At 43.8% G+C, this 24,975-nt stretch overlaps 1 protein-coding gene across 10 annotated transcripts; it reads left to right on the top strand.

Annotated features, from left to right (window-relative positions):
* The first annotated feature begins 3,334 nt into the window (after positions 1-3,334).
* HNRNPF (heterogeneous nuclear ribonucleoprotein F) lies at positions 3,335-24,162 on the top strand. 10 transcript variants are annotated; one of them, XM_059398039.1, is made up of 6 exons: positions 3,335-3,415; positions 3,732-3,796; positions 15,437-15,593; positions 16,458-16,595; positions 18,417-18,482; positions 22,245-24,162. In XM_059398039.1, the coding sequence occupies exon 6, from the start codon at positions 22,296-22,298 to the stop codon at positions 23,538-23,540; it is 1,245 nt and encodes a 414-aa protein (XP_059254022.1). In that variant the 5' UTR covers positions 3,335-3,415; positions 3,732-3,796; positions 15,437-15,593; positions 16,458-16,595; positions 18,417-18,482; positions 22,245-22,295; the 3' UTR covers positions 23,541-24,162. The 10 variants fall into 10 exon arrangements, with proteins under 10 accessions (XP_059254022.1, XP_059254029.1, XP_059254025.1 ...); XM_059398046.1 differs by lacking the exon at positions 18,417-18,482; XM_059398042.1 differs by lacking the exon at positions 15,437-15,593.
* The last annotated feature ends 813 nt before the right edge of the window (positions 24,163-24,975 follow it).

Consider the following 24,975-nt stretch of genomic DNA (forward strand, 5'->3'; position numbering starts at 1 on the left):
AAAAATGTATGTAAATGATCATACGTTTTGTTACTTCTCTGATCCGCAAACTTTAATACTTACCATTGATTCTCCTGGGATGAAATAGTTCATCATTCAAAAACTGTATAAATATATAGTAATTGCTTTTTAAAGAGTTGAAAAGCACCACATGCGGTCCAAGTGAAGTTTTCTGACTCTCCTGAGCCCCCACAGAAATGAAGGCATCTAAATGTACATAGTTTTGTACATAGTTTTGTATACAGGCATCTTCCGTACATAGTTTCTAATCAAGCTAAAAGCTTACAACTCTGAATGAAAACAGAGAGAACTAGTTCACTAATGTCCAAGCCACGGCTTTTTTCTTGCTCGCCCTGATGAGGAGATGGTCAAAGGGACTGCCCAGTATCACCCAATCCACAAGCAGTCTTTTGCTAGGCCAAAAAAAAAACCCCCACAAAAACAAAAACAAAAACAAACCTAATTCAAGCAAGTAACTATTAAGCTCAGAGAGGTGCCATAATTCATCTTTCACTTCTTAATATGAAGTGCTGTTTGAAATAACTGTGAAGTAATCCCTGAAATGACAGCAAATAACCCAAGGGGCCCGCCTTCTGGGGTGATGACTTACTTCTTGAAGCACTGGTGCTGCTTCAAAGTACATTTCTCTTTTTTTTATTAACATAAAATTGGCATATAACATTGTATTCATGTCAGGTGTAGACATAATTCAATATCTGCATATACTACGAAGTGACCACATTTCTAACTACCATACAACTGACCTCTTTCACAAAGTTGTATTTTTCTGTATTGGTCAGGAAAATTCTTCAGATGAGGTTGTGACTGCTGAACTAGCCTTCATTCCCCTTGGGTTATCTCATCCCTCAATCTCTGCCTACTAGAGCACCTGACCTCAAGGAGAAACATTACATTTGGACAGGCTCTTTGTGCTGCTGGACAGTTCAATTTGCTCTTTTATTTCATTCTTTCCTTCTCTCAATGGGAAAGGAAGCCAGAAAAGGGGCTCGTGAGCCAGTCTAGAAGATCTCTCTCTTTTGGGTTCAAGAGTGAAGAGTGCATACCACAGAACCAGAGTGTTTCAGTGTGCCATCTGTAGGTGTCTGTGACTCTGCACTTCAGTTCCTTTCCACTAAATGGTGATGGTAGTAACATCTACTGCTGGATTGCTATGATGTTAAATGAAATTGAGTATTCAGAAGCAGTGCAAACCAGTGAAGGTGCAATACATGTAAACTACTGTAATCTTCATTACTATCTGACAGGTACTATGGCTTTGAATAAAAGCCTTCTCTGAGCCCCAGGGATCCTGCCTACCCATTAGCACTCTCCTGGGGAAGGTGCGTGGGTTGTGGGGGAGGGCAAAGCTTAATGGGTAAAGTGTTCTTTCAAGGGGGTATTAACTGGATAATTTTAATAGACTCCAGACAATACAAACTTCGGTACCATTTGTTATGGATGAGTGGCTTCCACAGAGGAGCCTGCATCTGAATCTTAAAAATATTTATTGAAAGGAATTATATTTGTGATAATCTATTTACATAAATAACAGGGAATAAAAAGGCAAGTCAGTCTCTGTGAGAGGGTACATCTTGGGGCGATCTTCACTTGTGGTGAATTCAATTGTTTTTAAACCACAAACATTAAAGGTGCATCTCTCTGTAGGTACTCCCAACAATCAAACAAACAAACAAACAAACATGTCTCTTTAGATTTCAGAGCGTAGGTGAGATACCTTTTGTGGACACAGAGGTGAAAAGAATGGAGGCCCCTAAGACCCTATAGCTGAGGTGGTCCAAGACCACCAGGTGTGGGCAAACATTTTCCAGTTGGTGAGATGGACATTTGCGGAAAAGGCCTGGATCTGTGGTGCCAGTATGAGCAATTCCAGCCCTCACTGTGAAAGAGGGTCTACATGTGACCATGCTGGTTCCCATCTCTGGAAAAAAGCATAGTGGATACCTGTGATGACTCCTAAAACCAGAGGGAGGTTCATAATCAGGCCAAGGTCTTAGTCTTTCATTCAGGGAAGCCATCAAAGATTATTGCATCATTGATGAGTAATGGAGAACTGTCAGACTTGAAGGGATTTGAGAGCCCGTTTGGCTGAGTCTCTCTTAACGGACAACATGAAGATATCTTCTTGGACCTGGCTTCACGGTGTCTTCATTCTGAAGCACTGCTTTTTTGATACAATTTTAATATTTGCCTCAGATTGGCTGCTTGCATTTTCTCTCCAGAACCAGACTTTATACAGTGTGAGCTGTAATGGAGTCATCATGGGGTTTCTTAAGAATACCTGATTTTTTTTTTAGATTTTATTTAGTTGACACAGAGAGATCACAAATAGGCAGAGAGTCAGGCAGAGAGAGAGGGAAAGAAGCAGGCTCCCCGCCGAGCAGAGAGCCCGACGCGGGGCCCTATCCCAGGACCCCGAGACCACGATCCAAGCCGAAGGCAGCGACCCAATCCACTGAGCCACCCAGGAAGAACACCTGATTTTTGTAGGACCCATTTTCTGTAATTTTGTCTTAATTTTCTCCTAGTACATTTTCACCTCCTCTGACCGCTCTTGCTTTTACTTTACCCATTTTTCTTTTCCGGAGTCAGCTTCTTTTGACAAACCGCTCTTTACTATTGTCATCGACTCAATCTGCCACTATGCCAAGCATTCCCCCAATATAACGAGTGATTGTAAAATAATTTGGTCTGCTAAACCTGTGATGAATGCCTTCATCTTTTCCTATTTATGAAGAGTCTCCAAAAATTAAAATGGTAATAATTACTAACCCCATAACATATCAAGAAAATCTCCACCGGGTAGCCATTTCCACCCACCCTGTAGTCTAAGGTGTCCTGTGACTGAAAACTTTGCATTCTCCCTGGGTCTTCTGGGTCACCTTCAGGGACTGGGAGTTTTCAGCCCAAGTGATAATCATGTGAACCACCTCAGTAAACCCGTTAATCCTTCCCTAAATCCTGCAATCGGAGCCGCCTTTATCTGTTTTGGTGTTTTCGGTTCCCTATTTCTTCCTTGGCAGGAAATAATTCATTTTCTTTTCACGATGGTCTTCAATCCAAGAATCCTTAAAGCTCTGTTTTGGGAAGGACTCTCCTAGTCAGTACATTACGGAGCGCAACTATACTATCAGACACCCCACCACCACCCCCCCGCCCCACAAGGGCTCCCACGTGTTGTGCAGCTCTCATCCCAACACCGCCCGCTTCCACAGCCCCCGGCCTGCCTCGCGCCCTGCTGACCAATCCCTGGCTCCGCTCCATGCGCGTCACAATAGCGCCCTCGCAGCCCCGCCCCCGGACGCCGGCCGCGGAGGCCCCGCCCTCCCCGCGCTCATTGCGTCCTTCCGGCTCCGTGGTGGAAGTCGTCCTGCGCCGCGTCTTCCTGGAGAAGAAGGTGGGGTTCCGCGGGGAAACCGGCCGACAATTACGCCGGCAGCCGGAAGTGGGGTGGGGGCGCGGGCTCCCGGGCTGTTGCTCCTAGGTGCTAGGGTACAGGGCCAAGCGGGGGTCGGGCAAACCCAGAACAGCGGGGTAAACGCCTCGTGCGCTCGTCGGGCGGGAGTTGTGCACTCGGGCCTGCCGCGCGCCAGACCCGGCCCCTCAGAGGCCCCGCCCAGGGCGCGCTGCCAGGGGTTTCCATGGTGATGGTAAACAAGCCTCAACTGCCTCAGCTACAACTGCCAAGTTCCCCGCGTTCCACCCTCCTCTAGGTGCTCAGAGGGACGATCGAGGTGCCGGATGTGAAGAGCGGGAGCGTGGAGACTCGGATCCCGAGGTGAGGGGCGGGACGGGCGGCGGGTCCGAGGCTGAGGGCCGCACTACTGGGACCGACCGAGAACTGGGCCCTTGAGTATGGGGACAGTGGGACTGAGATTTGGAGTCGGGGGAGGCAAGGGCCTCACACATGGGAACCGAATGGGGATTGGGGACGACGAGGTTGAGAGTTGGGGTCGGGAGAGGTAGAATGAGGTCAAAAGCCGGTTACTCGGGTACAGACCGGGGACTCGGCTCACTGGGGCTAGGGGTGGCGGGGCTGAGAATTGGGGTGGGGGGAGGTGGGATCAGAGGTCAACGGCCTTACACTCGGGTACTGGACCGCTGGGCTGAGATTTAGGACCGGGGGAAGGCCGGGCCCGCGGCGAGGAACGGAGGAAAGGCCTGGTGCGGATTCCAGAGGTCGTAGAGCTTGAGCACCCCTGCCAAGAATAGCGTGAGGCACCTGGCGACCGTGGGAGGGGGGCTTCATTTAAAAATGAAAGCAGTACTTTCACGTGGTTGAGTTGCACCAGACTGGTTGGGAACTGGCTCCTCCCCCCTCCCACGTTCCCGCTCGCTGAGCCTCCACTTTCGGTCTTTGCGGCCTTTTCTTCCTCTCCGTGCGGCGTGTGTCCCTGTCTGCGTTTTGTCTCCTGCTTTTAGAGGTATAGTGTCTGCTTTTTGGGTAGAAACTCTCGCTCACGTTATCTTTGCCTGGTGACCACACTTCTGCCGAGCAAGCTTAATCTTTTCTTTGTATCCTTGAATATATTTTTTGCTGATTCTTGACTGCGCCTGAGAAACTTCTGGAGTCTGCCGGTGCTCGCGCTGCGCCCTCTACCTTCAGCGTTCCCGCGTGGTTCACTGAAAGTGGCGCTGGCCGGCCTGGTGACGCCGAGCGAGTCTCGGGGACTCGACCGACCCTGGTCTTTTATAGACCTGGTTGGGAGGCCACAGGCCCCTCCCCGTTGATTTGTACCTTTAAGGAGCCCTCAGATTCTTGCCAGAGAAATCCCCAGACCCGGGAGAGCCCCCCTCCCCTGCTCCTGCAGGACCTCCGCCCCCGCCCCCGCCCCCACCCGGCGCCCCTTGGGTCCCGGCCTGCTTGCCCGCTGGAAGCTCTTCGCAGTAATTTATTTCCCCGAGGCCCTAGGACAGACAATCGTGCTTCCTTCTGTAGTTCTTCCTACTATTGGGGGGGGGGACTTCGGGCTCCTGTCTGCCACCGCGGGCCGCATGCGTGGCGGGAGAGGGGTCCGCGAGCGGCGGCGCGCTTAGGGGGGAACCGCTCGGTGGGGGGTGGGGGGAGCGCCGAGGTGCCGGAGGTTAGGGCCGCGCCTCAGGTATCCGGAACCTAGTGGAGCTGGAAGGGTTGTGAACAATTCAGATAACCATTTCAGTTCAAAATATTGTCGAAATTACCTATCTTAATGTAGTTCTATTACTTATAGTTAGGTTTTTAAAGGTTAACTATTTGTTTCTGAATTTCTAGTAAGAAAAAATACCTCGGGTTCTTCGGTTAGGCAAAAAATACATTAGGATATGTCAGTGAAAAGTGATGTTTTTAGTGTTAATTTCTAGACACGAGTCTTCATTTTAAAATAAGTAAATTTCTACTTTTAATGAATTTTAGGAGAGATTGCTCTTGTTACTAATTACTAATACTTAAGTAAGCCCATCTTTAGTCATCTCTTGTGCCCGTATGCAGTTTGAAAATTTATTAGGCTTGTTCTGTATTACGGTCTCTTTTGTATTTTTAATTTTTCTATTTTAACATTCTTTTCGTGGTATTTGCTTTTTTTTTAATGTTTTTTTAATAGGCGAGTGACTTTTTTTTTTTTTAATACTGTTACAAGGCTTTCTGTAAACACAAAATATTCAAGTAAAAATGTGAATTGATATAAGTGAAAGGATTAAGATATGGCCAGAAATGGCCAAAACTGTGAAGGAGAGTGTGGAGACCTAGGGGGCCCATCCCGGATAAGTGCCTGCAGCACTGCAGAAGTGGGAAGGGGGTCTCTTGAATCCGAGCTCTGGCTCGCAGACTCTTTGTAGAGCCACGTGAACTGACCCTTAATTGGGTCCACAGAGTTAGGAGGTTTTTTTTTTTTTTTTTTTTTAAGATTTTATTTATTTATTTGACAGAGATCACAAGTAGGCAGAAACGCAGGCCGAGAGAGAGGAGGAAGCAGGCTCCCTGCTGAGCAGAGCGCCTGATATGGGGCTCGATCCCAGGAACCCGGGATCATGACCCGAGCCGAAGGCAGAGGCTTTAACCCACAGAGCCACCCAGGCGCCCCGAGTTAGGAGTTTTGATCGTATTTTTAAGTCACGTGCTCATGACCGGTCTGTGGGTGCGGGGAGAGGGGCGGTGGTAATTGCTGTTATCCGTGTTGTACAGATGAGAAAATGGAGGCCCAGGGGGAAGTGAAGTCACTTGCCCATGGAGGGAATAGGACTCCGGTCTGTCTGACAGGGACAGCCCTCCTCTGCCAGGGAACCTGCTCCCATCTTACCGCCCGGAATTGAGAGTTATTGTGGATAACAAGAGGCATATCAGAGGGAGAATCTAGCTCATCTAAGGCCAATCTGGCTTATTTGACTGCAAATCCCAGACATAATGAGGATTTTATCCATAAATATTTTAGCTTCCATTCTATAGATTAAAAAAAAAATACAAGTACAATACCATTATCACAGCTGAAGAAATAGTAATTCCTTGAGATCATTAAGTAATCCCATGTTCAAATGCACCTGACTGTATATTTCTTGAATAATTTTTTTTTATAGCTGGCTTGAATTGTAATCCAAACAAGGTCACACCTTAATTTGGTGGCCATCTCTTTTAAATTCTGTTAATCAGAGCAGCGTTTTCCAGTGGAAATAAAATGCAAGCCACTTAAATAACATTTTTAATAGGAAAAAAAAAACATGTTCATTCTAATAATTATTTAGTTTAACATAGTAAATGCTCAGAATATTTTCTCATGTAATTTTTAGATTACTTTTTTTTCCATTTAAGCTTTCAAAATCCAGTATGTACTTTATATATACAGCACATCTCACTTTTTTTTTTTAAGATTTTATTTATGTATTTGAGAGAGAGAGAGCGAGCGAGCGAGAGCATAAGAGGGCAGAACGTCAGAGGGAGAGGCAGGCTCCCCACAAAGTTGGGAGCCCAGTGGTCATGACCTGAGCCAAAGGCAGTAGCTTAACCAATTGAACCACCCAGGCGCCCAGCACATCTCACTTCTTACTAGCAACCTTTTCAGTGTGGACAAGTAACCTTATTAGTGCAGTCTAGAGGTTCTCTCTTTCCCTTGTTGAATGAATTGGGTTGAGTGTCACATACAGAGTTCCTTCCTCAGCCTTTGGGTTTTTCTGATTACATTCAGTGGTGGTGGTTGAATCTCTGACCTCTCTGCCTTTCCTGTAAAATGATAATTACCTGTAAGGGCTGTTCTGAATCCGCTGAAATTTTCTTTTCGGAGAGAATACTTCTTTGGAGGTGCTGTGCACTCTTGCGGACTCCTGCCTCAGGCACTTGTGTTCCCCCTTTGTGATGTTGGCAGCTATGGATGGTCTTTCCCTAAACCCATTGTTTTGTTAATATCTACAAATTAGTGACACTTTAAATATTCCTTCTTGTTTAGTAGTAGGAATATTTCTAGAGAGAGGAAACTTTCCTTGTTAATCATTTGATTATTCTAAGTTGTACTTTATAAATGGTAGTTTAAATTTTGATCCATTCCTGTGGTATATCAGTATCCAACATAATTAGTGATCTCTAGCATGTGCCAAAGACACTTTTTCTGGTATCATTTTGAAGTCGGGAGTTTTAACATGTAATTTAATTCACTGTGGCTTTTATTCTCTTTGGTGCAGAAATTATCCAGTTTGTGGCCAGTGGGAGCCCTTCAGATTGGTTCCTGACTTGACACAACCACCGTGTGATCTTTGATGCCTTCCTTAGTTTAAGGTGTAATCCTTCATTAAGTGGGTCCAACAAAGTTTATTCAACTGTACTTCTAGTGATGGGCAATTGGGTTGTTTCTAGCCTTTTCCTATTAGAAATAGAGCTGAGATGAATATTCTTTGTATGTGTCTTTGCTTTTTCTTTTTTGGGGGGGGGCATTTAATATTTCCACAAATGGTATTTGAAAGGGCCTATTTTGCCAAGGGGTTGTTTTCAAATTTATGTATTTCTTGCCAATCTGGTTATTTTAAATGTAAAATTTTAATTGATCTTAAATGGGTAAGGTGGAGGATCTTTTCATGTTTACGGTCATTTCTTTTACTGTTGACTATACTTCTAACCCATTTTCCTTTTGGGTGGATGGACTTTCTCTTTTTAGATACTCTATTAAAGATACTACTGCTTTGGGGAAAATTGGCAATATCTTTCCCATTTTATCATTCATATGTTTACTTAGCTTAACCTCTTAGCTATGCTTAAGAGGTTTGGAGGTTTCTGTTTTGGGGTTTTTGTTTGTATTCATGTAATGAAATTTTTCAGTATTTTCCCATCTTCTGGGTTTTGGGTCTTGGTCAGGAAAGTTCCCTACTCCCAGTTTATAGAGGAATTCATCAGTTTCCTCTTATTTTCTTCTGTTGTGTAGGATATTTCTTTGCATTTCTCATAAAACATGAAAAAATCTTAGTTAACTCATTTAATCTTCATTAATATGTCAGTGTGACAGATTGCAGGGATTGACTTTGAAATGGTGAGCTGCAGTTGTATTCCTGGAACAAACTCAACTTGGTCATGATTATTGCTTTGTGTGTTGCTGGATTTTGTTGGCTGATAATTTCTTTAGGATATTTTCATCTGAGTTCATGAGCAAAATTAGCCTGTGAAACTCCATAAACTAATTCTAACACTCTTGGAAATAGAAAACCAATTCCAGGTTGATTATAGATCAAAACATAAAAATGTAGATGAAAACAACAGAGCTTTTGAAGTTAAAAAAAAAAAACAAACCATATGGCCTTGGCTTAAGAAAAAGATTTTCTTAAACATAGCACAAAAAGTGATAATTATTAAGGGGGGGAAAGACTAGAATGAAAAATTCTGAATTCCTGTTAGGTTTTCCTGACAGTATGCTGCTTTTACAAATATTCTGACCTCATGTGAATACTAAAAATTCCTTGCCCTCTTACAAGTTTCTACATTGCAAAGATGATTCATTATTGGCATCTCTATAGGTTTTTGTTCTGTTTTACACAAAATTTGTTCAGTCCAATAGAATATGTTGTCCAATAGAATGAATGACAAATTTATTTTGTTTGATATTTGAGATATAATTCACATACTATACAATTCACCCAGTTTAAAGGGTACAAATCAGAGGTTTTTCGTATATTCACAACATTGTGAAGACCATCACTAACTACTTCTGCCTAGTTCAAGAACATTTTCTTAGATTGAAATACCCTTAAGCATTCCTGGGATGATTCTTTTGGTCATGGTGTATAACCTTTCTTACATGTTGTTGGATTCAGTTTGTAGTATTTTGTTGAGGAATTTTGCACCTGTACTCATAAGGGATATTAGTATGTAGTTATCTCTTCCTGTGATGTCTGTCTGGTTTTGGTATCAGATTGTTTAGTTTACTAGGACTGCCATAACAATACTGCAGACTGGGTTGCAACAGAAATTTTTTGTCTTGTAGTTATGGGAGCCAGAAGTCCTAGATCAAGGCATCAACAGGGTTGGTTCCTCTAAGGGCCATGAGGAAATGATACATTCCAGACCTCTCTCCTTGGTTTGTCAGATGGCTGTCTTCTGTGTTTGTTTCATCTTGTCTGTCTCCAGATTTCCCCTTCTTAGATGGGTATCTGTCATAATGGAATATGACCCACTCTAATGACCTGATTTTATAAAAAAGACTTGTCTCCAAATCTCACATTCTGAGGTGCTGGGGTTAGGACCTTATCTAAATTTTGGACACGCATTTCAACCCATAAAACAGGGTAATACTGGCCTTAGTAAGATGAGTTGGGATGTGTTTTAATATTTTAATTTAGTATATTTTTATGTATTTTTATTGACTATTATCCAAAATAATATTTCAGCATATCGGTATTTTAACATTGAGATGTTACATTCTTGTTTTAATCTTTGCAGTTTGGTGTGCATTTTATACTTAGAGCACATCTCAATTTGTATTTGTCACTTTCAAGTGTTCAGTAGGCACGTGTGGTTAACTATCGTATTTTTATCCTTTGTACCCAGTTTGTTCTTTCTCCAAAGCCGTTTTTTCTATACTTTAAATTTAGGAATTTTAGCAACATATGCCTAGGTTGTGTCTTTCAAAAATATCTGTTGGGAACTACACGGATCACGTTTATCTTAAGCCAGGAAAATCTCCCTTTCGTTCTTTATCTATTCTCCTGCCTCCATTTGTGTCTTTTTCTCCTTCTGGAATTCTTATTATTGACATGTTATTTCTGTTGTCTCGTGTTACATCCATGTCCTCCAAATTTCATATCTTTTTCTCTTTATTTCTTTCTCTTTGTTTTGAGATACTTCTTCCACTTGGTTTTTCAGGCCACTGTGCTTTCAGTTTATTACTAACTTTATAAAGTCAAAATTCAAATTTTAAAAGTTTTATATTCTGTAATTGAGTATCTGAAAGTTCTCATATTTTTTTGTTAAAAAAAATTTAGTTTTGTCCATTGCTTCTCATTCACTTAAAACTGTCTATTGTTCTAAGCTGTTGTCTGAATGCATGGTATTCTCTGCGGGTGCTTGAGCCACTCTCATGTGCATTGCTGTGTTTCTTTCCTCTTGGATCTGTTCTGTTCTCTCCCAGGGCAGTGTGGTATGGTCCCCTGAGCAGCAAAAATTGAGCACAAGATGCTACAGCAGTCTTCGCTCCTATGGCAGCTGCATGGGACCTGACAAGGTGTCAGCTCTCCACAGAGCCCCAGGAGGTAGCTATAGGCCCCCTGAGGGGCTATGGGCATGTTCTCTAACCATCTCTCTGGAGACCATGAGTGTAACCCACAAGGCCTCCTGAGGCCTTTGCCTGGTTCTAGGATCTAAATGGTCACCCAACCCAGGGGCTGCTTACTGAGGGGAAAGAGCTACAGGAAAGTTCATAGGGGAGGTGGTTGGGAGACTGTCATCTTCCTAGCAATCGTATTTTCTTTAACAACCTCCCCCCAACTCCCGCCTTAAATTTCTTAGCTGTGCTGAATCATATTTCTTACTGTGGGGAAAGCACTACCAATTAAATAGAGATGATGAAATTTTTCCCTCATTTGAAAACAGATTTTATCTTAAGCAGTGGAAGTCAAATAGCAGTGTTTCTTTTTATGAAAACTTCACCTGATAGGTTTTTTTTTCCTCTGGTAACTTGGGTTTTGATTCCTGAGTCACCAGCAGAATGCAATCAATAATATAGAGCAATAGCTGCTTGTTCTATGTAGGGTAAAATTTTGTACCTTATGTTAATTTTAATACAAGCATAATAGATACAGTTTACCTAACATCACATAGTATTTTTGGTTTTAGTTAACACAGCTTTTGAGAAATATTATAATAAGTGTATTATTACCTGAGACTTAGCTACAGTACACAAACTAAAAGCCCTAATAATTAAAAGATAATGTAAAGTAGCTTTCCTGTTCATACGTATCTCTTGATGGATAAGAATGTAGTAATAATAAACATTTAGAATGTTTTTTTTTTTAAGATTTTATTTATTTGTTTGACAGACAGATCATGAGTAGGCAGAGGGGGGGGGAAGCAGGCTCCCCGCTGAGTAGAGAGCCCATGTGGGACTTGATCCCAGGACCTTGAGATCATGACCCGAGCCAGAGGCAGAGGCTTAACCCACTGAGCCACCCAGGCGCCCTAAACATTTAGAATGTTAATAACATTTAATGATCCATCTACAGCTTTTCTCTCAATAGCTCTGAGGTAGCTTTATGTATTGAACTTGGCTTGTTGTACACATTAGGGTCAGAGTAGTCCAACTTGGGATGCCTGAGCCCTTTGAAAATTTTGGCACAACTTTGTAGGGGGTGTGCTTTCTTGAAGTAGTCGGTTCAGAACTACATCATATTCTCCAGTATTTGACAGCCAGAAATGTTTAAGAGCCACTGAAATGGGACTTTATAAAAATTGCTGAGGTTTCCAGTGGAACAGGAAAACTACCCATAATAAATTAGGGGTCTGGGCTCTGCTCATGCGCTGTCCCTAGACAGGGAATTGCTTTTTTCCCAGACCCATCTTTGCTCCTCAAGGGAAAACAGACATAAGCAGCAGAAATAATATCTAAAATTCTCTTTTGTGAATTTAATAAGACCTGAATATGAAGATTAAAAGGATTTGCCACGAGTGCCTGGCTGGCTCAGTTGGTAGAGCATGTGACTCTTGATCCTCAGGGTTAAGTTCAAGCTCCACATTAGGTATAGAGACTACTTAAAAAAATAAAATCTTTTTAAAAAATAAAAGGATTCACCGCAAAGTAAAATATTTATTCAAAGCAACCAGCACAAAAACAGACCCTGGCAAAGGGCTGCATTTTAAAAATATAAAGAGGGGCGCCTGGGTGGCTCCATTGTTAAGCCTCTGCCTTCAGCTCAGGTCATGATCCCAGGGTCCTGGGATGGGGTCAGGAGGAAGCCTGCTTTCCCCTCTCCCACTCTCCCTGCCTGTGTTGCCTCTCACTGTGTCTGTGTCAAATAAATAAAATCTCTTTTATAAATAAATAAATAACAAAAAACCCCCCAAGCATTGAGGGAGGAATAAGTAGGATAGTACACAAAGGAACAAAAAAGTTGGGGGGGGGGTCCTTCTAAAATCTGCTTTTATACCTTAGGTATTTACCAGGGGCAAAAAGTTTCCCATTCCTACCCCTTCTCATGCTTAGGATCTGTTTGTCACTTCCTTAGAGCCCCAGTGTAAATTAATCTCCATTTTCTAGTTTTGGGTCATTCAGAATTTGTCGTCATACATGTATTTCTTCCTCTTGTTATTATTATTATTTTTTTAAGATTTTTATTTGTCAAGAGCATGAGTGGGGAGGAGGGGTAGAGGGAGAAGTAAGCTCCCCGCTGAGCAGGGAGCCCAATTTCTTTATTGATTTCTCAGCCTACTGTTCTGTGGACCTAGTAGAGTGCCTGCATTTTGTAAGTGCACAGTATTTCTGAGTTAATGAATGACTTTCCCAAGTTTGGTAAATTTTTATCTACTGCACATCACTCAAATCTTGGCACAATTGCTTCATTTCTACCACAGTGTTTTTACTTCGGGGTACCATCAATTTTTCCTAAACTTGCTCATTGCTTCCCATCTCCTCTCCATGCATCTGTTCCCACCATTTGTTTTCCAGATAACAGCTAGACTGTTCTGTTGAAAAGCAAAAACACATATTACACCACATTCCATTTTGAAACAATTAAATGTTTTCCTATTGGTTTTAGAATAATGTACAAAATACCAAACCAGGCTTTCAAGGCAAAGAAGGATCTTTCTCTCCTTTCCTCTTTCATTGGTCTTAGCAGGGCAAGTCCCCATGTCTTCAGTACACGTTGTTCCTTCACCAGGCAGGAACCCTATCGTGGCTGATCAATTATTAACTGTCACCTTCCTAGTGTCACCAACCACTTGAGGCAGGAAGGCATATGTAAAACTACTTAACTTCAGCAAATACATTCGAATAAATAAAGTGAGAAAACATACCAGTTACATAAATTATCAAGAATATATTTTGAAGAGGTTTTCATGAAGTAAAATAAATGCTTATGAAGTAGTCAGGTACCTCAGTTCTGTAGAGATATTCTTTCCAAAAACAAGCTAGCTTTGTGGCTTAATTTTTCTTTGGAATATTGTTTTACTTCTCTTGAATTCATGAGTTTTTAGTATTATGTATAACTTTTCCTGATATGGCTGGATTTTGATTCTTGTCACCCAGCTTCCACAATTAGGGACAGTTTTTCTTATATTCTCCACCTAATTGTTTTAAGATTTTGACAGAGCCAGAGAGGGAACATAAGCTGGGGGAGTGGGAGAGGGAGAAGCAGGCTTCCTGCAGAGTAGGGATCCTGACACAAGGCTCCATTCCAGACCCCATGATGAAGACCTGAGCAGAACAAAGGCAGAGGCTTCTAATGACTGAGCCATTCCCCCCTTACCCCCCCAAGTAATTTTAAATTTTTTTAAAAGATTTTATTTATTTATTTGACAGATCACAAGTAAGCAGAGAGGCAGGCGCAGAGAGAGGAGGAAGCAGGCTCCCCGCTGAGCAGAGAGCCCGATGTGGGGCTGGATCCCAGAACCCTGGGATCATGACCTGAGCCACCCAGGCGCCCCCCACCAAGTAATTTTTTTAAAAATCCCAGCCAACAGTTTCATGCACAGATACTTCCAGTGAATAAAACTCTAGAAACGAATTCTTTTATTTTTAAACATAACTAGTTTTATATCTAAAATAAGTAAATATACTTCAACTATAAAAAACCACTTTAATATCAAATTTTTAGTCAGTTGAAATACCACAATGTTTATCAATTTGTTTGACTGAAAATCCAGATATACCCCATGTGTTGTGAATCTGATAAATCTCTCAGATTTCTTATATTCAGTAAGTGTTCACTTGGTCTTTTCCCTTGGAGCTATTTTGTAATGAAGGCTGAACTCATTTGCCAGTCTGACTTTGCATACTCTTACCTAGCTAGTAGGTTCCTCTTCCCTATAAATCCTGTTCATTTCATAGTTACTTCTAGTATGTAGATTATATGATTTTCTTTTACTAAAAGTATTTAACCTACAGAGAAGTAGAGACAAAAGTAAAAGGAAAACTCCATATACCTACCCATCACCCGGTTTCAGGAACTGCTAAATCATGACCCGTTTGTTTCATGTGTAATCCCACTCCATAGACTCAGACTTAGAATCAGATTCTAGACATCAAATATATCTTTTAAGTATTGACTCCAAAAATAAAACCATAGCACCAGAATTAAAACTAAAATTTTTAAATTCAGTAATATAAAATGTAATCATTGCTTATGTTGCACACAGTTGCCTTACTTTTTAAAAAGATTTTATTTATTTGTCAGAGCGAGCACTAAGAGGTCGAGCGAGAAGCAGGTTCCCCGCTTTGCGGGGAGCCCACGCCAGGCTGCATCCCAGGATACTGGGATCGTGACCTCAGCCGAAGGCAGGCAGGCCAGACACTTAACCAACTGAGCTACCCAGGCGCCCGTAGTAATTATTTTCAAGACTGTTCTTTTGAACTCGGATTCAGAGGTTCGTGAAATGTAATTCTTTGTGCGGTATTAAGAATTGCGAGTTTTAAAATCTTTTAAACTGAAGCAAAGTATTCACATGAATATATGCCCAAATATATAAAACAAGGTACTGTATATACAAAGAGGTTCTACCTTTTGTCTGTTTCCTTTCACAATTCTTCCTGCTTTGAGATTTATTTCAGATTTTTATTTATTTATTTATTTTTAATTTTACATCTCTTCCACATATATCGTGTCAATCTTCCCCGCCCCTACGCTAGTATTCTGGACTTTTCCCCGTCCTGGCACCCTTCCGGAGAACTCACACAGAACGGTCTTCCTCTTTGCTTTTCTTCCCTCCTTCCTCCCACTTCCTGCCTGGGCCGAACGCGCGGGCCGCGGGCCGCACCTGCAGGACGCGTTTCCATTGGTGACATCTTGGCGGGCCCATCGGTGGCACTTCCTCCTTTACACCCCGTGACCCACGTCCGGCCCGCCGCCCTCAGTCACGCGGCCTCTGCCTCCGGGACGCAGCCCCGCGCGCCGGCCTTCCGGACTCCGGACCCGTCGTGGTGAGCCGCCGCGAGCGGACGACCCCTGCCCGCCCGCCCATCCACCCTCTCTCAGCCCAATCCACCTCCCACCGCCCGCGAGTCCCGGGAACTCGTCCTCCCCGCCCCCCCCGAAGGTCCCCCCCCACTCCTGCCCGCTCCAGGAACTGTTTCTTCCCCCCTCCCCCCCCGGTTGCCCCAGGAACTCTTCTACCCCCGCGGCCCCAGGAAGTCCCCCCGACCCGACCCGGGAGCTCCGCCCCCCACGGGTCCCGAGAACTCGGCCCTGGGCACCCCAGAAAGCTCCCCCCCCGACTCGGGAGCTCCGCCCCCTCCCTCGCGGCTCCGGGAAGCCGGGACGAGGAACTCGGCCCCACCTCACTACCTCCTCGGCGACGTCGGCGACCTCCCTCCCCATCCCCCCCCCCCCGCAAGCTTCCCCCCTCCCTCCACCTGGCCCGGGAAGCCTTCGCCCGGTGACCTCTTTTCCCCTCCCCCTCCCGCTCTGCCCGGGAAGCCTCCCCCCCCCCCCCTCCACCCTTTCCTCCTCCCTCATCCCTCCTCCCTTGGCTCGTCCCGCCCCCGCCCCGGAAGCTCCCGCTGACCCCGCCCAGGCCCCGCGAAGGGGCGCTCCGGGGCCCCTTTTCCTGTGGGTCCTGGCGGACCGTAGGGTCTCGCATCCGCCAGGTAGAAGCCGAGTGAGCGCCCCCGGCACCTCGTCCCCGTTTCCCCGCCCGGGGAGCTCAGCGCCTGCGACCGCCGCTGTGCTTCCCGCCGAAATCGCTCAGACGCGCCCCTGGCGGCCCGCGCGGCTGCGAGCTACAGAACGCAGTTGGAGCCGTCGTCTGAGGCGTTCGGCCACAGCCGCTTGAGTTTCATTTTCAGGTTAATAACAAAAGGAGACGCACCTGGACTTTCCCCGGAGCCGTCTGCGTTTTTAAGCGTCGGGTGGAATTAGGGGTCCTTTGGCTCTAAACAGCGCTTGTTTGATGAAAATAGAAATCAGTCCTGCTCCCCTCAGCGGTAAGTCTTAAGAGCAACAAAGTCAACTGCGTAATCCTGAAGCAGCGTCTCTCTTGCCCACTGATTTAAGAGTAGAACTTTCTGAGTAATTAGGACCCCCAGGATAACCTGGCTCTTGCGTGTTACCTGCTGCAGGTGAATATTTATTTACAAATAAGGGTGAGAATGTGCTGCAGCACAAATAAGAGGGTGAAGCCAGGGTCCCACTGAGTACCCTTCCCTAAGGAAGAGGGTGGGAGTTTAAGCCGCCCTAGTACTCCGTAGATAAACCTAATCAGTCCTGGCACTCGGAGGCGCACCCCATTTTTATCTTGATTGGATCTACCTGAATCCGAACTAAATCCCGTCTAACCAGTAGAGTGAAGGAGAGCCTCGCGGGAGTCTAGGAGTCTGTTAGAAATGCGGAATCTTGCCCTATCCCCAGTCTATTGTTCAAGAATCTTTGCATTTTAACAACATCCATCCACGGGGGGTCTGTGCACAACGCACATTCCGCTCACTTGGGGGAATTGTGCAAAATCCTTGGCCACATCCTGTGCGGTACAGTTAAATTAGAAGCTCCAGGTGCAGGATTTAGGAATAGTACTTTTTCCTACTCCAGCGATTGTAAGGTCGTGCTCCGGTGAGACCCGTCCTTCATCAGTGCTTCAGCGTGTGTTCGCGCGTGCGCCTCCCGGTTTTCAGTCTGGTGAAAATTGGCCTCGGTGTGGCTGGCCATCCCGGCGCTTGCTTGTCCGAGGACGGTTCGGTAGATGTTGGTCTGCAGACCACACTGGAAGGAGCTAGGAGCTGGGGTAAACCGTAGAAGAGGGGAATGAATCAAGTCGTCAAGATGTCTGGGTTCTTCTGCCTTTTAGATACCACTCTTCTGGGGGCACAAGAGAGGGACTGATGAAGCTTTTTGAAGCCATCTGCCAGAGAATTTCAAGTTAACTGTTTTTAAACTGTGGTACTTGACATTTATACACCCCCCCCCCCCCCGCGCGCGCGCGCGCATGGTATCTAATGTAATAATACAGGAGGCTAGGACAGGGCAGATTTATCTTTAAAACAAGACTCTCAGCGAAATTCACTTTCCCAAAATTAAGAATGTGGTTTGGTTCTCCGTCGCACTCCTTGGAATTCATGTATCTTAGTCTTTGGGGACACTTTAATCATTTGGTTGTGGGCGATGGTAGTGATGTTTTTCCTGTTGAATAGCGTATTTCAAAATTTCCTCCCTTTATTGTCAGTGTCAGAGCAAATACAGGTCACAAGAAATGAAGTTACCAAATAAAACTGGGAAGGAAAGACGTTGACCCTCTCCACCCTGCCCCCTTCCACACCCCCTCCCTCGGATTCTTGTAAATCGTAAATCCTGTTGAACAGTTTTAGCAACAGACTCTGCGGAGCTCATCCCAGTAAAGATTATGCTACCTGGGGTCTCAACCTCCTACTCCTGCGGTCCCTTGGGTACCCGGGACTATTGTGGACTTGCTCCACCCTCTCTCTGAAGAGGCCCCTCCCACCCTCGGTATTTAGATTTCCCCACGGAGCTTAGAGTTAGAATTTTTCAAGTCTCTTCTCCGGTTGTTGCGCTGTTTCCCTGCTCTTTCCCTATTACCCTATGAAAAGGTAAACCTTTTAAATGCTGTGGGGGCAGTCCCTGGTGTGTGTTTTAATTATGGAAGCCTTGGGGCTATAAAGGGCCTCCAGCAGCCCCAGCCCTGACTCTCAGAGACGGGGGAGGGAGCTGGAGCCCATCCCAGCCAGGGCACCACCTCTGGTTGCTCTGTTACTGCTGGGACACTGAGGCAAGACGGCCATATCACTCTTTTTTAGGACAGTTCGTTACCTACAAGGAGTGTCTCCGACTGTGGGCATCCCCTCCCCGGGTGGTTCTTTAAGGTGAGCTCTTTTAAGAAAAAGTATTTTTTTGTTCACATTCTTTGTATTTAAGCAGGACATTTCTTACCCTGAAGATCTTTGTCACTAGCTTTAAATCTAATGTGGAGTAAAAATCTACACTCTGCTACTGAATTTTAGTTAATGTCCTAAGTACTGTAAAACTCCATAAGGGATGCAGATGCTTGAAGGTTCTGAGGGCAGAGTGAGGATGTTAAGTTATATTTGCACCTAAAATTAGATTTGTGTTCCATTGGAAGTTTAAAAGAATATGGAGTTAGCAGGTCTGGGACTTAACCGTGAGAAATACAAGAGAAAATTTATTCTGGAGTATAAGTAAGCAATGAAAGTTTTACATGGAGATGTGTGTTTCAGAAAAAAGTGCTCTTCACCTTGCTTTGAGAGAAGTTACTTTGTTTTTGGACCTTTTTTTAATGTCAACTTTTTTTTTTTTTATATTTTTATTTATTATTTATTTAACAGAGAGATTATAAGTAGGCAGAGAGGCAGGCAGAGAGAGAGGAGGAAGCAGGATCCCTACTGAGCAGAGAGCCCAATTCAGGGCTCCATTCCAGGACCCTGAGATCTTGACCTGAGCCAGAGGCAGAGGCTTTAACTAACCTACTGAGCCACCCAGGCGCCCCTGAACTTTATTTTCTGAAGTAAAACATTAATAATCTGTACTGTACTGTTAGGTGTTTTAAGTAATTTTATATTAAATAATTGTGTTCATTTGTGCTTCCTGCATGTCTTTTTCAGCCTAGACTGCCATATTGTAGAGGGAGGTGTTGACCTCGGGGAGCCATCAGTTAATCTCTTGCTAATCTTGGGCCTGCCGTGCTAGGGGTGAGGCGAACAGTCTGTCCTGTTAGGCTTTCCCAAGCAGTTTTGAAGACATATTTTAAACAAACCAGAGCAAGAATACTATGGGAGTATAGAATCATAAGACCTAATTTGTAGAAGGAGAAGATCTTGTGGGAAGGTAGTATGTTTGAGCTGAGACCTTAAGGATTAGTTGGATTTAGCTAGACAGAAGTTTGGGTGGAGTATGTTTGGGGAGATAATTGTCTTGTGTGGTTGAATCCCAGGGAGCAGAAAGCCTGGCACATTCCAGGCACAGAAGTGAATAAAGGAGTGGGTGGTTTTTTCTTTTTTTTGCTGCTCTTTGTTGTTTTTTGTTTTGTTTTGTTTTGTTTTTTCTTTTTTTGATGGCAGTGACTCAAGCTAGACAAGTGTGTTGTAGGCCAAAGTTGCAAGTTCTAAGTACCCCCTTAGCTCTGTGGTTTGTGTTCCAGTGCTAGTGGGAAGCCAACAAGGATTTGGAACAGAAGAATACCAAAATCAGTTTAGGGGAAAACTTGAGCTACAGATGGGGTTGCAATAAGGGTTAGTGATTACACTTGGAGAAGTTTAAGAACCAGGTAAGAATATCCTGGTATGGGCTGTTGGTACTGGAATTAGAAATGAGGAAGTAGAAAGGGATAGGAGGGCAATGCAGAAAGTTGTTGGACAATTGAACTCACAGAGGAATTACTGAGCTCTTACTGTGCTATGCAGTGGCTCAGGGGCTGAGTATAGAACTGTGACAAGCCTTCAAGAGCTCTTGAACAGGATTTAGGAATGTTGGTTAGGGTGGTGAATGGAATCACTGAGAGGTAATCGACTCATTGGATTTGAGAGCTTGGGCGAAGTTGTCCAAGGATTACTTCACTTTTTTTTTCTAGAACCTAAGGATGACAGATAAGGCTATTTATATCTGCACCTGAGATGCTAAAGAAGAGTTTCACGGAAAATGCTGCTTTCTTTCATGGGGTGTAGGAGTTACCGAGTAGAATTTTGTATACCATTCTGGGCTTCATGAAGTCTGAGGGACTTGAGTCCTGGGCCCGAGGCTCGTTGACCATGGAGATCACATGAGGCTGCCTAGAAAAGGACTCAGAGGAAGAAGCTGGGAGAACAGATCGAAGGAATTAATAGAAAACTAGGAGACAGTTGGCATCATTAAGAGCCAAAGGGAGAAAGGATTTCCAGAGGGAGTGGTTAAATCCTGCTATGGGGATGAGTAAAATGAAGAAAATAACTCTCTTTCTTACAAGGAGTGAGAGATTTTGCCTTTTCATTGGTGAGGAGTAGAGGGGACAGTAGAGGCCTGCCTTCTGAAATTTTACTGAGGGGGTCAGCAAATCAAGTAGCTGGAGGCAAAGTTGATGTAAGGGAAGGTATATTATGGCATTGGTTAGACATGGTCATACTTATTTAGTTTGTCTTCAGTGAAGAGACTATGAAGATAAATTTCTCTTGGCATCTGGGTGGATCTGTTGATTAAGTGACTCTTGATCTCAGCTCAGGTCTTGATCCCCCTTGATAGCAGGGTTGTTAATTCAAACCCCAAATTGGGCTTATTTCCTAGGCATGGAACTCACTTAGTAGTAGTAGTAGGAGGAGGAGGAGGAGGAGGCATGGAACTCACTTAGTAGTAGTAGTAGTCGTCGTAGTAGTAGTAGTAATAATAATAATAATTTCTCTGGGGTGAGTGGAGTTGGGACCAGAGCAGGATTGTGATCCTGCTAATGTAATGTCAGCTGATAAGAGAAGCAAATCCTTCTTAAGTTTCTAGACTTTGTGGTAGTTCCTTTACGTGATCTCTATTTGAACCAGATGAGAGACCAGCTGAAGGTAGGGGAGATTAGAATAGGTGAGTTACCATAGACAGCTCAGGGCTTTGGAAGAGAGGGGTGGAACTGTAGGCAGTATTGAGGGCCCACTTTAAGGTTGGTGGCCCCGATTTACAGTAGTTACTCTCAACTCAAGGAGCAGTTTTATCCCCAGGGAACATTTGGGAATATCTGGAGACCTTTGGGATTGTCACATCTGGAGAGGGGGTTGCTTTTGATGGCTAGTAGGCAGAGGCCGGGGATGCTGCTGTGTAATATCCTACAGTGCACAGGCCTATTCCCCACAACAAAGAATTGTCCAAAATAAGAAACATTTTGCCTGGCTTTGTGTCCCTGAGCCACCCATCCACCCAGTATTAACCACAAAACAGGTAATTTTCCTGGGCTTTTTTTACTGGGTACATACAATAAAGGAGAAAGAAGATATGAATTCCATTTGTTGTAGGGGGATGGACTGAAGTCGTTACAAAATTACCCTTTTGTATGTTGGTAGTTTAAAAATAATAATTAAAAGTGCTACATAAGGTGACTTCATTAGATACTTGAATTATTATAAATTATAAAATTACAGTGAGTCAGAATGGCAGTTTGTCAATAATCTGGTTTTCTCTGATAACCCGTGCAGTTGAGCATTTCATATTTATTACAAATTTGCTCTGCCTTTTCCTCTAGTAACAAAATGTCCTTTTGAAATATGTAGTAATCTCACGTTTTCATCCAATTCTGAAAAGTTCTCAACTATTTCTGAAATACTGGCTTATTTCATTCTTTTGTCTTCCTTTCTAAAACTTAATATAGTTGATCTGTTAGAATTGATAAGTTTTGGCTTAATGATTGAAGCTTCCAGATTGCTATTATATTTATTTAAGACTCATAATTTGTTCTTTTTCAGTCTGTTTGTGAGTAATACATATACATACATTTTGGGAGAGACCTGGGATTGAATCTCAGCTCAGATGTATTCGGTGTATTTCTTAACATATTTTACTCTTCTTTTTTCATCTGTAAAATCAGGAAAACAAGATTTACTGCATATTCTTGTATATAATAAATGAAAAATTATGTAAAGTAGTTTTTGCTTTCTTTTCAGCCACAAAAAGCTGCACCCAAGCTTGTTTGACGTCTATCCTCTCAAGTGTCCATGATGCTGGGCCCCGAGGGAGGTGAAGGCTTTGTGGTCAAGCTCCGTGGCCTGCCCTGGTCCTGCTCTGTTGAGGATGTGCAGAATTTCCTTTCTGACTGCACAATTCATGATGGGGCTGCAGGTGTTCATTTCATCTACACTAGAGAAGGCAGGCAGAGTGGTGAGGCTTTTGTTGAACTTGAATCAGAAGATGATGTAAAAATGGCCCTTAAAAAAGACAGGGAAAGCATGGGACACCGGTACATTGAGGTGTTCAAGTCCCACAGAACCGAGATGGATTGGGTGTTGAAGCACAGTGGTCCAAACAGTGCCGACACCGCCAATGATGGCTTCGTGCGGCTTCGAGGACTCCCATTTGGATGCACCAAGGAAGAAATTGTTCAGTTCTTCTCAGGGTTGGAAATTGTGCCAAACGGGATCACCTTGCCTGTGGACCCCGAGGGCAAGATTACAGGGGAAGCCTTTGTGCAGTTTGCCTCACAGGAGTTAGCTGAGAAGGCCCTAGGGAAGCACAAGGAGAGAATAGGGCACAGGTATATTGAAGTGTTTAAGAGCAGTCAGGAAGAAGTTAGGTCATACTCAGATCCCCCTCTGAAGTTCATGTCTGTACAGCGGCCGGGGCCCTATGACCGCCCCGGCACAGCCAGGAGGTATATTGGTATTGTCAAGCAAGCAGGCCTGGAGAGGATGAGGTCTGGTGCATATAGTGCAGGCTATGGGGGCTATGAGGAGTACAGCGGCCTCAGCGATGGCTACGGCTTCACCACCGATCTGTTTGGGAGAGACCTCAGTTACTGTCTCTCAGGCATGTATGACCACAGATACGGCGACGGCGAGTTCACTGTCCAGAGTACCACTGGGCACTGCGTCCACATGAGAGGGCTGCCATACAAAGCCACAGAGAACGACATTTACAACTTCTTCTCTCCACTCAACCCTGTGAGAGTCCATATTGAGATTGGCCCTGATGGAAGAGTGACGGGCGAAGCGGATGTTGAGTTTGCCACTCATGAAGAAGCTGTGGCAGCTATGTCCAAAGACCGGGCCAACATGCAACACAGATACATAGAACTTTTCCTGAATTCCACAACTGGGGCCAGCAATGGGGCATATAGCAGCCAGATGATGCAAGGCATGGGGGTGTCGGCCCAGTCTACTTACAGTGGCCTCGAGAGCCAGTCTGTGAGCGGCTGTTATGGGGCTGGCTATGGAGGCCAGAACAGCATGGGTGGATATGACTAGTTTTGTAGGAGCATTTGAGTTATTGCAATCAAATTTTCACAGGCAGCCAACAAGCAGTGAAAAGCAATTATTACTCTAGAGGAAGCTGTGGGACCCATTTTGCACCATGAGTTTGTGAAATCTGGATTAAAAAATTACCTCTTCAGTGTTTTCTCATGCAAACTTTCTTCTAGCATGTGATATTGAGTAAACTAAAACTATTTTCAGCTTTTCTCAATTAACATTTTGGTAGCGTACTTCAGAGTGATGTTATCTGAGTTAAAGTAGTTTTAAGTACATTAAATGGATCTTTTACACCACATCACCGTGAACACATTGGGGAGGCGTGCTTTTTTGGAAAACTCAAGGTGCTAGATCCCTGATTCAAAGAGGAACATTTCTCATGTTTGTTCATTCTAGTTTATTTTCATTTAAAATCTTTTAGGTTAAGTTTAAGCTTTTAAAAAATAAGTTAGTTTTGAAAATTGAGACACATTACTAATACTGTAGGAATTGGTGAGGCCTTGACTTAAAACTTTCTTTGTACTGTGATTTCCTTTTGGGTGTATTTTGCTAAGTGAAACTTGTTAAATTTTTTTGTTAACTAAATTTTTTTCTTAAAATAAAGATTTTTTCACAATGACTGGCACCGACTATATACTCACCAGCAAAGTAGCAAAATGGGTGATTGAAGAGAATTTAGTACTGCTGTATTTCAGTGTGAATTTCAAAATAATTTAGCACATGAAATCTAAGATTTCCCTTATATTCCTATAGGCTAAATTAAAAGTTCGATTTTAAAAATGTTAAATATGAGTGGTGGAAATAGAAACACATCCCAGAGATTATGAAAATTAGAAGCACACGGGCCCCAGCCTCCTTTGAGACTGGAGTGCTGTTACAGCCATTTGTAATGTCCTGCTTTTCCCTTATTTTATGCTGGAGTCCTGTTCATTTCTCATAAGTAGAGATCCTTAATTTTGGGTGCCACATACATTGGCAGTCACTAACCACAGAATAAGCTGATTTGAGCAGTTTTTTCTTAATACTCCTGGGTTAGCAGTTACTGGTTATTACAGTATACACACAATAAGTTTGGGACAGACCTGTTTCCACATCAAGTGGTCATCCACCTAGCAGTAGAAAACGGTGTCCAAATTCCAGGCATCTCTGCACGCGGCTTTATACACTAAAACAGACTTTGAGATGGGAGTTTTTATTTTTTAACTGCTTGAGAAGGATACTGTTGGTGATTTCCCCACCCAAGAGCTTTAATAACTGTAGAATGTAGCCCAGATAGCCTAACTATACATCACTTGTAGATCTCCCTCTGGTATAATTTCAAAGGATTGATCCTCTGTTGGTTAAGCCCGGAAGAATTTGTTAAAAACATTTTTGTAGACTAGAGTCTTACCCAGACTCTCTGAGCCTCCTATGGCTTCACAGACCCTCCTTA

This window comes from Mustela nigripes, chromosome 4 (assembly GCF_022355385.1).
Source record: "Mustela nigripes isolate SB6536 chromosome 4, MUSNIG.SB6536, whole genome shotgun sequence".
In the NCBI taxonomy this organism is placed as follows: domain Eukaryota; kingdom Metazoa; phylum Chordata; class Mammalia; order Carnivora; family Mustelidae; genus Mustela; species Mustela nigripes.